Source organism: Clarias gariepinus, chromosome 21 (genome assembly GCF_024256425.1).
Source record: "Clarias gariepinus isolate MV-2021 ecotype Netherlands chromosome 21, CGAR_prim_01v2, whole genome shotgun sequence".
Taxonomy (NCBI): Eukaryota; Metazoa; Chordata; class Actinopteri; order Siluriformes; family Clariidae; genus Clarias; species Clarias gariepinus.
Window position 1 is genome coordinate 14,585,747 of NC_071120.1, and position 14,852 is coordinate 14,600,598.

General features: G+C 38.3%; 1 protein-coding gene across 3 annotated transcripts in view; it reads right to left on the reverse strand.

Annotated features, from left to right (window-relative positions):
- Nucleotides 1–14,852, reverse strand: part of mctp1a (multiple C2 domains, transmembrane 1a) — a 158,087-nt gene that overhangs the window by 25,575 nt on the left and 117,660 nt on the right. For all 3 annotated transcript variants that reach the window (XM_053480893.1, XM_053480892.1, XM_053480894.1), the window contains 2 exons: nucleotides 11,560–11,679; nucleotides 2,058–2,114 (listed from right to left, as the gene is read on the reverse strand). In XM_053480893.1, the coding sequence (XP_053336868.1) occupies nucleotides 2,058–2,114; nucleotides 11,560–11,679 (177 nt within the window). The remainder of the gene's footprint in view (nucleotides 1–2,057; nucleotides 2,115–11,559; nucleotides 11,680–14,852) is intronic.

The following is a 14,852-nucleotide window of genomic DNA, read 5'->3' on the forward strand; positions in this document are numbered from 1 at the left end:
TACACTAACTCAGAAGAAAGACACTTTTCACGACCGCCCAACAATCTGCTAAGTGAAAACACATGTCCGCAGCTCAGGCCCTGCCCGTGAGAGGTCCTGGGTCCAATGGGAAGCAGGTGCTCCACTTTTTTTTGCCATGTAATACCCCATTTAGCCCCAGGGCCAAAGGTTATGCAGCTAATAGCTGCCTGGTGCAGGGTGGGGAAGAGCCAAGCACGAGGCCAGGCTAAAACATCTGGGATGTATTGCACATACTTGCAACATATGCTTCAGGTTCAATTAAAATGAGGCCTTGGCACATTTATTCATCCTTTTTTTACTCTGAAACCTTCCTCCAGTAAAAAAGGGCCTCCCCTGACCTGACCTTAATATTTTACTATTTGAGCAAACAGAAGAAGTAATGAGAGTGCAGGGTTGCAGACTCTCAGTGTGTATGTGTGTGTGTGTGTGTGTCTGTGTGTGTGTGTGTGTGTGAGAGAGAGAGAGAGAGAGCGAGAGAGAGAGAGGTGAAATTCCATTTATATTTCGTTCACCCTTGAAACTACAGTAAACTTAACCGGTTTTGAAGGAACAGGACAGTGTCAGAGGAGTCATAATCAAGAGCACATAAGACAAGAGAGGGAAAGAGGGGAAGGCAAATGGGAAAAGAAATAAAGAAGAAAAATATCCCTTTTCAACTATGTAGGCAGCTGAAATGAGACACTGGCAGTCAGAAGGAGAAGAAATAGTTCAAATATGCGCGCAGTCAAATTTTAATATCCTGTAGGTTTTTGTAGTAGCGATCTAAAAGGTGCTTAATGACGTAATGATCATAATCGCAGATCCACGACTTAATAACTCGGCGACTTTTCCTAAATATGAAAACTAAACAGTGTGTTGGAACACAGATAAAACTTCAAGAGTGAAATGGCTTTTGTGATGTAGTGCCCCATGACTAACATGTGTTTGCTCTACGGGTTTGCCAAAGCAAATGAACACTGACCAGGACACCATATTAGAGTAATTGTAATTGTAAAACAAACACGATATAAGCCGTCCAGACAAAACAAATGAAAATGTGGGAACAATCACCACATGCTGGCACAAGTTTAAGCCTAATTTGTTTCAACTTCAAACCAGGTTCACCTAATCATACAGAACACAACTCTAGCAGGAGCAGCTAATAATCAGTACCTTGGCTCTATTTATCTATCTATATGCTCCGATGAGGCTTTTAAAATGTATTTTCGAGACTTTCCATAGCCTTCCAGTGGGAAAGTTGGATCATTGGATAAATACATAGTTGCACACACTTAGGGAACAAAAGCATATATGGATAAAGATTGATTTGTAAGGCATGAGCATTTCGGCCGTGTGTGCAATTAAAACATAATCTTGACTGTTTTTACAAACCACATTTCAGAGATTACACTTGTTTTATGACCCTTCACTAAAAGACTCTGTATTATATTTACCCATTTACATACAAAGGACTCGACTGTTTGGATATTTTGAAGAACGCAAAATATCTTAATTCACCCACGTAATGTGGTTAGTCCTCAATCTTCCACTTCAATTCCCATCACAGGCATCAGCTCGGCCCTCCCATGCATATCAGATGCTCAAGATTGTGATTTTCAAACCAGGTTTATTTATGGCTGATTATTTTACCTTTATTCTGGGAATGAAGAAACATCTTAGTGGTTCCTTGGAACGTTTGAGCTCTTAGTTTAAACTTAAACCCCACAGCTGTCGACTTGTGCTATTTGTGATGTTCTTGAAATGTCAAAGCTCAGCAAGACAAAACTTTCATGAACACAGAAAATTCAGAAATTTCTTAAGCATAAGAAAAGATATTAGAACATACTGAAAACAAAGTTAGATTTCTTTTTATTATTTTCCATTTCCTTTTTTTTTTTACGCAATTGCAAGGTAAATATTTGCAAATGAAACACTGTCGAAGACATCTTGAGGGCCTTCTGCATCTAGGAGCATTTACTAATATCTTCTTTAGCCAGTCATCTATCTGTGAATCTGCACCAGACCGCAAACTGTACGTACCCGCGAGTGATAATTACCTTGTCATCTCTGTCAAAGTCCTCATCCTCACCCTCCAGCAAATCCTCCACCGCTTGCTGATGAGCATGAAATAGAAGAGAAACAAACGGGAATCAATTTCATGTGCACAACAACGGGCATTACTACGTCCATAAAGAGGACTATTCTGTGTGAAAGAAAGTGAAGCTTTAGAGCATCACCCTTAGTTTCTAAGCCCATTATCTGTATCCTCTTGACCATGAGGTTGGACACAGTGGTAAAATACACGCTTCAGTGAACCAAGAACACAAGACAAGTAAAGTGCCCTCCAACCCTCTTAACCAAACCTATGGGCACTTAATTCTTCTTTAAAAGACACACAATAAGGAAGAAAAGTGATAGACATAAATGCCAATAGGACCCATCTTAACCATCCACAATGATTCTAAGCTGAATTTTAGTTGTGCTTGGCGACTATGAAAACTCAAGGTGAACCAATATTATTCAGGCTATAGAGGTTAATTATACTCTCTTTTTTAGCACTGCAGAACATCCAGATGTGTGGTACAGCCAAATCCCTAGCACAAAAGATCTTTCCACTCAGTATATTCTCTTGTAAGAAACTGGTCTTGAACAACCTTGAAAAAGTTTTATTCATAGAGGCTTCATTCTTAACTATTCAGTTAATCTAAGAATGTAATAAAGCTTTGTCCAGTTATGCATGCATGTCTCCAGAGAAAATCAGTATGTCATTGAATAAATCCTGTTCCCCTGTAAATACCTATTTTAGTCTGTAATACGCCTGCACGTGTGCATTGAATATTGATTTTTTTTTTTTTAATTGAGGTAAAAGGACGTGTGGTGGACTTTCATTACCAAGTTCATTACTAAGAGCCACTTATTTCTTAATAACAGAATAATGGGACTGATTTTTATTTTTCCAAAACAACATTGTTTGGTTCATCAGATTAGGGAAAAAAAAATGTATGCCTCTTTTTAAGACATATTAAGCAGCTAAAAAAAAATACTCTTTCAGATTTCTTAAGACTAGCATTTGCCATAACAGTTTCCTGATTAGGCTGAACGCTGGTTTAATGGTTAGCACTGTTGCCTCACACCTCAAGGATGTGGGTACAAAACTCCAGTTTCCTCCCTCAGTCCAGAGCCATGCATCGTTGTAGGCTGATTGGCATTGTTGGCAAATTGCCTGCAGTGTGTGTGCGATTATGTGTGTGATTGAGTGTGCTTGTGGCCAGCGATAGCTCGGTACCCCATCCAGGGTTCAGTGGGATAGACTTCCCATGACTCTACACAGGATAAGTGTTATAGACAATAGATGAATGGATAGGTTCATAGATGAAAAGGAAAAGTAATGAAAAAAAAATTGTCGTGACCATCCCAATCTTTTGACATGAGTGTCCTAATCTGCTAATGACAGAAATGTCAGATAATTTGTGGGGTAGAAATATTTTACAACTGAAAGGATGGTAATGCTGCTCAGACGATACACAAAGAGCCTAGGTACCATCAGTTTTTATGGATTATTATTAGAATTTAATATTTTTGTTTACTATAATAAGTAAGGAAACTCTGTAAAACACTTCTGCGTATTAGGTAAAAAAAAAACCTCTTATATGATAAATGCAATGTCAATGAATTATTGTCATTAAAAGAACAAAAATACTGTCGGTACTGATAATGTAGATGGATTAATTATTCACACACATCTCATCATAATTTACCAAGCTGGAAGAGGCAAATACAGAGGTGCGGGCACAAATATCAGGCAATGTGCTGGCAGACATATAAAGACTTTATCTCGGTCAATTGAAAACACTCCATCAAGCATGTGTGGCCCCTGGGAGCCCAAAAAGAGTCCATATCACATGCTTATTTTCATTGCCGGAGGAGGGAACATGCACAGATCGTTATTTCTCTTCTTGGGGCTCGTCTTGTCAATCACACATCAAAAGCTTCAAGGTCATGTCTAGACTATTTACATAAGGCAATTTCTCCAAATACCCCTCTCCCCAATCCCATCAAGAAGAGCGATTTCTTTTAAATATTTTTTGACTTTCTGCATCACATAAATGAGTTTTCTGTGACATCCAAAAATTGTTACTTAGCAAACAATAGCTTTTGTTCCTTTGTCTTGGCTAAAAGGCAGAGTGCATGCTGCCATAAGCCTCTTATGTAAATGCTGCTGGGAGCAGAAACAAAAGGAGGGTTCAGGAGAGATGGAGGAATTGCTAGAAGTGAACTGATGATGCCTTGTGCTAAAGGGTGTACAAATCTACCAGAGTAATGTGGTTTCAATAGCAGGGTTAAGTAGAGGCTAGTCTCGATTATTTGAGAGAAGAAGACAATCAATCATGCTGTGCAAATTGAGCATTTAGCAATCAATGAAGAGGAGAAAAAGCATTTTTGAAAGAAAAAAAAAACAAGGTCATGAATCAGTCAGAGTGGGTCTTTTACTGACAGACACCCAGAAGGAGAGAGAGAGAGAGAGAGAGAGAGAAAGAGACCGAGAGCAAGATCCTCTGCAGCCCGGCCTTTCAGCTAGCATTGGCACCATCCCCAGCTCTGCTCTGTGACATCCATCTTGGCGGGTTAATGCACTTTTTCTCTCCTCCACTATCAGCAAAGGAAGAACTGTGCTATCTGTGCTTTTAATTCTAACCTTCACCATGACAGGTGCGCCGGGAATAGACGCCCAAGCCAGACAACCCATCCGACATGAAGATATATACTTTTATTTTTTGCCTCTATCCCCTCTCCCCTCCTCTTGCTCCTCTTTGAAATGGAAGACATCTCTAGCGTCTCCAGCTGCTCGGGGCATGGTCCTGCTTTGTATGCGGCGTGTGGATCAGGGGGACCCGGGAGAGCCCAGGCCTGGAAGGCTGATAAGGACTCTCGCCGGAGCACCTCCAGCCCAAACAGCCTCTTCACAGGCTGTCAGAGCACTGCTGGTCAAAGGGAGGGCTTGTGCTCATGCCAATGTTGGCTGACTCTGGCTTGACCCTTGCAGAAGCTGAAGTCAAAGACTGGTGCTCCTGGCAAAAGAGGCAGATTGAGAGGAGAGGAGCACTAATTGGTCAATGTATCGATTTAGAGAAACAATAACCACTGTTTTTGCTCGATCGGACCTGGTTGCGTAATGCGGTTATGTATGCTAAGAGAGCTAAATAAGAGGAAGCAATAGGAGGTCAGACTAAGTGCTGTTGTGTGTGGCAGAGACACTTTGTCTCCTCAGAGCTGAGCTTTACAGGGCAAACACACTGATCAGAGGGCTGCTGAGTTTAGTGCTTCCGTTCAGGAACATGCCCGGGTCATGTAGTCCCGTAAGTAAGAAGCCTCATCATAGCTTTTTCATCCCATGGCATATATTCAACTCTAATCTGTAGCGTGGTATAGACCCTGAGGATACCTCAAAAACACAGTCAGTGTTCTGTAAACAAAACACTGCCAGCAAGAAACACAGCTGCATCAACAACAAGAGCAGCAGCCATGACAAAGATGTGTAGATCATCCACATTGTTAGCAAAATCTCAGGTACAAAAGTTCACAGGGATGAAGTGTAGGGAGCTGCCAAATTCGCTTCCCTCCTCGCTTCAAACCTCGCCTGTGAACGACTCAGAGCCACACTGGCACGGGGGAAATCAGCGGGGCAACAAACGCTGCCAGTTCAAAGTGACGTGACCTTTTGATTTTGTCACCTGTCAGGGGCTGGCACGGAGGAGCGGAGACGTGTCTGCCAGGCACACGAGATTCGACATCTTGCTGGCAGGAGTGCATCACTGGAAGAGGTGGTGGCACTGAGGTGGATTAAAGGCCTGAAAAACCGCTCCCCTCCTTTTCCTCCTCTTCCTCCTCTTCCTCCTCTCTTGGCCCTGCCATCACACACCCTGTTTTTTTTTTGTTTTTTTTTCTGTGCCATCCCAGTCGACTCAGCCCACAGCCAGAGCACTAGGCTGAGAGAAGAGTTAGCATGGAGCACGATTGTGAGACATGCTCTCATTTAGTTTTCCTTTATATTTTACTGTGCGGTGATTGACACTGGAGGTGGGCTTGACAGGCTCCACATTTCCCCCCAGAGCAACCCACCTGTACCAGAAGATGGTAAGGAAAAACACAGCCTATCCTTTATTCATGAAGCTCCATCCAAGCGGTTTGTTTTTCAAATTACACACACAATGGAAAGAAAAACAGACAAAGCACAGCTCAAACCAGACAAAACGAAAGAGATGGGAAACTGAAAAAAAAAACTTTATTCAAGAATCTGTTTACCTGTAATAAAGTACAAAAGTGCAGCTCCTTAGTGTGGGATCCGGTAAAAATGGACATGGTTTAAATTATAGACACTGTCAACCTTTTTCTCAAACAATGAAATATATATGATATCAAAACAATAGGTGTGTTTTATCATGATGCTCTTTTTTCTGGCCACACGAGATGAGGGGAGCTTGTTCCACATTGACGTCAGATGGGACGTTGGACAGAGTGATGGATCAATGACAGGCTTCTCCCTGAGATCAAGCCTCATGGGAGACACTGAAGCTTCAGGTCTTCCAGCTGACTGTCTACATCACAGTGTTTAAAACAATGAACAATGCCATAGTCGGCATCACAGTCACTTGCAGCGAGTTGTGTATTGCGGCGTTCAGAAGCAATGCCACATGGAAGTTTTTTTTTTTTTTTTGAATCCTCGTGGCATAGACAGACCTTGTCTTGAATATCTTTGTCACGGCATTTAGGTATATGCAAATGTGCAAGTCCTTTGTTTTAAAATGACTTACACAACTGAGAGAAACATGATGGCATCTACCACATATTCCTATCCACGCTTCATTTCAGCGACATGAAAAACAGCCAGAAATAAGACACAAAAGAAAGACAAAAGCATGACGAGTACATTATCCTTGCCCTCAAACCATTGACAAGGTTACTGAGAAGTACCTTAAAATGCTTAATTGCATACAGGCTGGTGAAAGAGATGTCACTATGTTTCTCCAGCTCTGGCAGAATTCGCTATAATTAACACCTTTGAAACATCTGGTAAAGTGTTTTCCGGGCCAGTGGATTCGGCAGAGTGGGTCTTTCAGGCCCCGCCACGGGCCCTGCTCCTCTCAATTCCAACTGAGCTGTCCAACGCTTGACTGAGCCCAAGTGGTCGTTATGGAGCCCCACCAAAACCTTCCAGGTCTCCAAACATACTGAACTGGAAGCTGGGGGTGGAGGGGAGGTCAGTGAAGGCACTGGGATCACTGGTTCTATATGGAAAATGGGCCAGACACTGACAGGTGATGTCAGACTGGCTTGGGTTGATAAGTTGTGGCTTTCTAACCTGTATAGTGAGCGCAATTCCCACCATCACCAGTAGGAGTCTCTTTTACAACTTATATGTAATTTCACAAGAAAAGAACAAGAGTATAGATTTTTTACCATGTTTGTTACAGATCAACGGGGTTTGTCTACCTTTGTTCTGAAACGGTTCCTGATGATTGACAGACCTGGTCCAGTTTTGTTCTGATGATGGACAGGCTTGGTTCAGAAGTCATGATCTGTCTGACTCGCATCCAAAGTTGGTGGCATCCCCTCTGAACCCCTAATTCATCCTCATAATATGCATTCACTGTGGCTGGGAAATTCCTCTCTAAGAAACCAAAGGAGACTACTTATACAGTTCTCAGACCTGCTAAACATCTTGCATTTGGAAACACCAGTTTGAGAGTATACATTGGTGTTTAGAGCATAGCCTTCCCAGATGGTTAAAAAGAGCTTTTAACAATAACAGGCTCTGACAGAGAGGTCAGGTAATTGGTGGAGGGGTGGCATGGAGAGCACAGGGAAAGAATACGAGAGTCAGGGGTCAGCTGACTACAGGTTAAGAGTTGAGCTTGCGTGTCAACCCTTGAGGTAACAACCCTCTTTAATTAAATGACAGCTGAAAGTGGGAGTTTGTTTTTTTCTGAATATATTGTTGTTATATATGCTTTTTGAAAAAACTATTACGGTTTTGCATAACGTCTTCCACTTTGGCTTAGGACTAAGTGCTCTTGTCCTCCAAAGAGAATTAGCTTTTAACATGCTTTTGCAAAATCCTAACTTTACAAATGTTGACATTTGGCAAAGGGCGATGGTTTAATTTTACATGATGTTTAAAACAACTGGCAGTGGCTACTAGGTCTTTTCTACTCTCTCTTTGATTGTTTCAGCGGAAGGACTTTCATGAAACCGCATGGAGGAAACCACATAACAAGACGTTAATTCCATGGCACATTTATAAGACTTATACCATATACCATATATATGGAGAATGTGCTCCTCCATTTCTGTGTGTGTGTGTATACTGTATGAAGGAGAGAGAAAGAGAGAGAGAGAAAAATGATCTACCTTTATCTACTTATGGCCTGTTGTGTTTGCATGCTTACATCTTCATAGACACATTTTTAATAATCTATATCAACTGCAACATGGACAGATTACAGTGGTATTGAAATCGGCTAAATAGACTCGCACACAAACAAAACAGCAGGGGGTAGTCGTAAAATACCGGGGAAAAGATTTACACAGCATGCATCAACAGCCCTCCTAAATTAAGAATTATATGGTAGGCTGACTAATTCAAAGATGCAATAGGTTTTCCATAAACTTGGAACGATATGAAGAGTTCCCAGTGGTAAGAAGTAGAAAAGTGCAGTAAAGGGGTAAGTGATGAAAGTCTCATGGCAGTTGTTTGAGTGAGAAAACGCTTCTCGCCTCTGCAGTCATCAGATATAAGAACATGCCATCAAGCCGACGGCATGCGACTGTCACACAAAACATACACATCCAACCCAGTGTAACTTTCAATATGAGGGCATTCTCATTCATATTCATGTTATGGGATATAATATCCCACCCAGGTGCTTATACAGATAGATATCTGGATATCTGTAGGACTCACAGGCTGGGCAGCTCTTTAACTCTCAGTGAGAGGCAGGCTGGCCGCTGCGCCGTAGCAGCCTACACTTATGTGTCAGTGGGTTTAGTAGAGAGTTAGACAGAGTGCTATTTGAAATTATATCCTGCCAACCACCAGGAGCTTGGCACCGCTACTCAAGTGACAGAAACATGAATGACAAACTTTTACTAGGGGAATATTTCGAAAGCTTGTCGCTTAACTCAGCCGGTCTTTTAAATAGAACTTGTAAAAAAAAAAAAATATATATATATATATATAAAACCTAGAAGGACACAATTTTACACAGCTGGATCACTGAAGAATAACAACGTAGGGTAAAATGCTCGAGAGAAAATATTATAAATTACATAACATTTAACAACTATAAATAATATAATCAGTCGCGTAATCGAACGCATGCAGGAAAAAGCAAAAGGTATATACAGAAAGTCAAAAAGTTTAAGTAGAAGTAAAAAGGTTAAAAAATAAAGAAAGGAAATATTTTAAAAATTCAGTATTACATATTCATTATTTTTTAAGTTTAGGCAAATTTGTTCACTCCTTTGTATGAAAGCTAAGATTTTATGCTTTTTACATTGAAGCATATTTTTCAGATGATGCTTCACCTGATATGTTTTAAAACTGATTCTCAGGTTTTACACAAACTTGTTAAATGCATTAAAGTCATTAAAGTAATAGTGGAACAAAGAAATGTAGAAATTCATGCAAACATTTCTAAAATTGAAAAATGTCAAATTTCTATTTAAGCTGGTGCTTAGAATATTAACAGCATTGCAAAATGTTGTACTGAAATAGAAAAATAATACAAAACACAAAGCATAACACAATGCATACCCCGTTGTGCTTAAGGAGAAATCATAATTAATACTGTATATAGATATGCACTTTCTATGTACAGTATTAACACATGCGGATATACATAACACACAAGAACAATCCTCGAGTAAAAAAACAAAAAAACAAACAAAACAAAAAAACACTTCAGTTCCTTCCCTTGGAGTTTATAATAAAGTAACTTCCTTTCCTAAATGACTGCGAGAGAGAAAGTGGCCAAGCTCATCAGTGGGTTTCAGTTTAATGAAAAGCAGACCCCATGTGTATGTGCTTGTGTGTGTTTGTTTATTGTGTCAGTGAGCGGAATTTCTCGCTCTTGCCAGCCTCACGAGTGGCTCATCTGTTGTGGTTACAGTCGTCAAAATGCTGAACAATAGGGTGTAAAAGCGACCGAGGGCTCGTGAGGCCGCAGCTTTTACATTCTTTGTGCGTTTTATATCCGCGGATCCTGAAGGTATAACCTTTGACCCATCACCTGGTTTCGAAACCTCCACTCTTGATCTGGATTAGTTTACAGTTACCAGAAACACAGGCCAGCACTTTGTACGAACGTGTGGAATAAATAATGACACGCTTAACTGTTAACACCAGATGCATAGCAGGAGGAAAACAGGTAAACAGCTATTAAGCAGGGGGTCTGTGCATAGCGCCTGACTATGCAAATGCAGTCTTTAACTTCAAGCCTTTTTCTTTTTTGATTTATTAGTACAAATTAAAGCAAGTGGAGATAAATAGACCAAGTGAATATCCATGCAAAGATATTAAGGAGATTTCTGGGCCTGGATTCAGAATTTTTGCAAGCAATGTCGCCATCTACAGGAAAAAAGCAGAGCAGTCGTGTTGAAAGTGATTTAAAACTCTCTTTTCACTGCACTGTTGTTTTTTATTATTATTATCATTATTATTATTATTGTTTTGATGGACATAGATGATATGAAAACTCAAAAAAGAAAAAAAGAAGAAGAAGCATATTTTATATGAAATACCATAATATATGCAGGACTCTCAGAAAATGTAGCATATTTCTATAAAGCAAAATGATTTAATCTAATTTGTTTGAAAAGGTCTGCACCGTGCTCAAATAATATCGCAGGAGGTTTTGGAGTAAGCAAAAATTATAATTAAAAAAATATACAGCATGTTACTACTGAATATTTATATAGAATATTTAACCTATTCAACATTTCTTTTGTGTGGTTAAAAAAATGAGATATGAGATGGAAAGAATTTGATTTGATTAAAACAATTACATAAAATATCAAATAGATGCACATCTGACATATGTAAATAAATATTTGAAATTTTTCATGAAAATACTACTTTGAGCAAATGCTGCAATTTATAGGACAGTTTTAAAATGTCTGATATTTAAATTTGAAGGTGATTTAAATAAGTTTATTTAATCTATATAATTTAACTGACTTTAATATTCGAATGTTATACATAGCTATACTATACTGTATTTTTTATATTTAATTGCTCTATATTTTAGATATTTAATTTAATTCTAGCATATAATTTAAATAATTTCTAAATTAATATTTATAATTTTATTAAAAAGGTTTAATATTTAAACCAGCTATAATTTGGAAACCAATATTAGTAGTTATAATGGTTATCATTACAATTTGTAATGTACTTTTCTTTTTATTATATATATATTTTTTTTTACTATAATTAAAGGAACAAGTCGGTGTCGACAAAGGGCTGAGACGCCACTGAAGCGAGAGCGCAGGTTCACTCACCATGTCTCCCTGTCTGCTGTCCTTTCCTGAAGCGATGAGGACATAGTTCCAGGCCAGCAGGAGCAGCAAAGCCAAGGGCAACATATAGAGCTCGAAGTTCCACACCACCAATATGAAGAGCTGTCAAGATGGACAGAGAGATGGAGACAGGAGGAAAAACATGACATGAAAAGACACAAAAGAGCAGAATGGTGGAGAGGACACACTGGACGTTTCTCTAATTCTGCACATTGTTTCATTTTCACATTACAGACCAAAAAGAAGAAATTCTTCAAATGTTCCTCTTTTTTTTTGTTTTTAAACATTACTTTTTAAAAGAAATTGTTGGAAACAAAATAAAAAAGAATAATATATATAAATATATTTTTTTAAATGTTATTTAAAAAAAATTCCAATACAAAGAAAAAATATTATAATTCACAAAAATTATATACAAATGTGCAATTGTTATATATACTGTGTATATATATATATATATATATATATATATACTGACAAGTATATTGTTAAGTGATATATATATATATATATATATATATATATATATATGATATTCTAAAATAACACATCAATATATCAATATTCAGGAAATATCCAATATACTTAATTAAATTTCATTATACATTTATAATACATTATATTTATTTTATTCGTGTCTGGATTATGAGAGAGTCTCATTAACACTGTGTGTAAGGCATGAATACACCCTAGAAAGACATATTCATAAACAAACCTGTAAAAACCCCTAAGGGTAATTTAGTATAGCCAGTCTACCTACAGGAATGTTTTTGGGAGATGTAATGAAGCAGGAGAACCCGGAAGAAACACATAAGGAACGTCCTAGTATAAGAACCTTTCAAGAAGAATTCAGGATCACTGGATCTGAAGCACAAGTCAACCAGCGCATCACACTGCTTGGCATCACAAAATTTAGATTTTGATTCATAATTGAAATCATATTTGAGCAGAAATATCCATGAGGGCTGTTTGTTATTTGAGAAGGGGGCAAATAAAACAGACGACCCTGTAGAACAGCTGCCTTCTTCTAAAGTAGTGCACTGACACAATATAAACACACTCATATTCAGACCCAAACCGCAGACAGACCGCTGGCCTTCCGGTGAACTACAGCGGCTTGCCGGATACCGCACGGAGTTCTGAATGACCAAATGTTTACACTCCCTTCCTCCGCTAAGGAACACACTACACCGCTGCTTATTCCTGTAAATACCTCGAGCTTTATAGGCTTGTGAATAGTCCGAGCCTCATCCTTGGCCGATTATCTTATCAATTTCTGCATGCAGCAATTTGTGAAGCTGCAATATTAATTCGTGGCTACTCCAGGCGATCAGCTGAAATTGATGCTTGCCATATAGCACGTTCGAATGGATGTACTCCTTTTTAATTAGCGCAACAAGACAATAAAAAATACGCAAGCCCCAACTTAGGACTTCATCCGCGTTTCATTGTAATAGCTATTAATCAAAACCCACAGTTATGCCACGGAAAATGTAACTGCTCATCAAAAAAGCACCAGCCTAAGATGAAAATTTCCACACACTGATTATTTCTGGTAGAAACATATTTACAACTGAATATGAAGCACAGCAGGGTGTGACAATTTCATTCACCCATGATAATGACGAATATGGCAGAATGAAATAGCTGATGAGTTATGATTGTTTACTACAACAAATATTAATACAATGTGAATATAATATTTCTAATATATATATAATATATATAATAATAATAATTATATATATATATATATATATATATATATATATATATATATATATATATATGATATATATTATATATCAGATTTAAAGCGTTTAACACTTTGTATTACAAAAATGAAGCTTTGTAAGTAGCTGTGAGGATGCTACAGCGCTAAGTGGCTCCTACTGATGACCCTAACCTTTCTTTCTTAAAACAACACACACACACACACACACACACACACACACTCAGACAGATACACAGTGGTGCAGTGGAACAGCCATTCATTGCTCCAGCACCATCCATTATCATGAACACAGACCAGCAGAAGTAAACAAACATGAACGTATGTGTAGAATGAACATTTTAAAATGATAGATAGACAGATAGATAGTTCTATTATTATCTACAAAAGTATATATGTCTATTTGCATATCAAAACAAAAAGTTGAATCTTCATGTACCACAAGCATTGCATAACGCTCAAAGCAAAATAATTCCTGTACTAAGCATGAATGTAGTATGCGATAGAAAAGACGGAGTAAAAAAAAACATATTACTTCTCTTCAGGGTTTTTTTTTTTTTTCTTTAATAAAGAGCTATTCAGCAAGCGGAGAAGAATCATTTTCAATAATTCAGCTTGCTTTACATGAAAAGACACACACACACGCACACACACACACATACACAACAAACTATATTTCTTCCTTTGCATCATTCAGTCCTCTGTTCTTTCTTTGAATGAATTCAGCATTGCTTAAACCTTCTGTGAAACATCCTACACTGAGCAGCAGTAGAGGGATGTTAACCATGTTTATTCCTTTTGTGCTTTGTATCTCAGAGTGCTGTGAAAAGAAAATACTATGATATTCAATTCCGGAGAACAATGTTACCCCCCCGCCAAAAAAAAAACCCTTCCTGCAAAAGCTTCCAAATAAAAATCTTCCAATAATAGCCCAAGGTCAAAATGTGGTACTTTTTTAAAAATGAGAATAAGAAACATACGCTGGGAAAATACGCTTCATATTTAATTATTAATATTTTTTTGTGGTGTCACAAAATATATTATGTATAAATATAAATTACTGTGTATATTTTAACATATGATATACATTCTATAAATTATTGTATTGTATATTTGATGCAATGTATCATATGTATGTGTGTATAAATAAATGAACATGTAATAAATAAATAAACAAGTAATAAATAAAAAAGGAAATTTTATTAATGCATTTTTTATGTCACTCAAATATTTTTTTTTCAATCCCGCAAAGCTCACGAATAACAAACTTCTAATGAACCATTTACGAATTTCTCCCTTACAAAAACAAAGGACACTTCTTTGTCTCAGCTCCTCCGTGTCCATCTTGTTTTCATATGTCTGGGCAGTTATTTAACCTGTCGCTCGACGCACTCTGTGGAGTTCAGATTTTAGCTGAGGGCCAGAGCTTGATTGACGGCCAACGTTAGTCGACACCTCGACCGCTCGGAGGTGACCCTTCTCCCTTACACACCGCCTGATGCCCAGACCAGGGGCCTCTACAGACCCCTCACAGGGGAGAGAG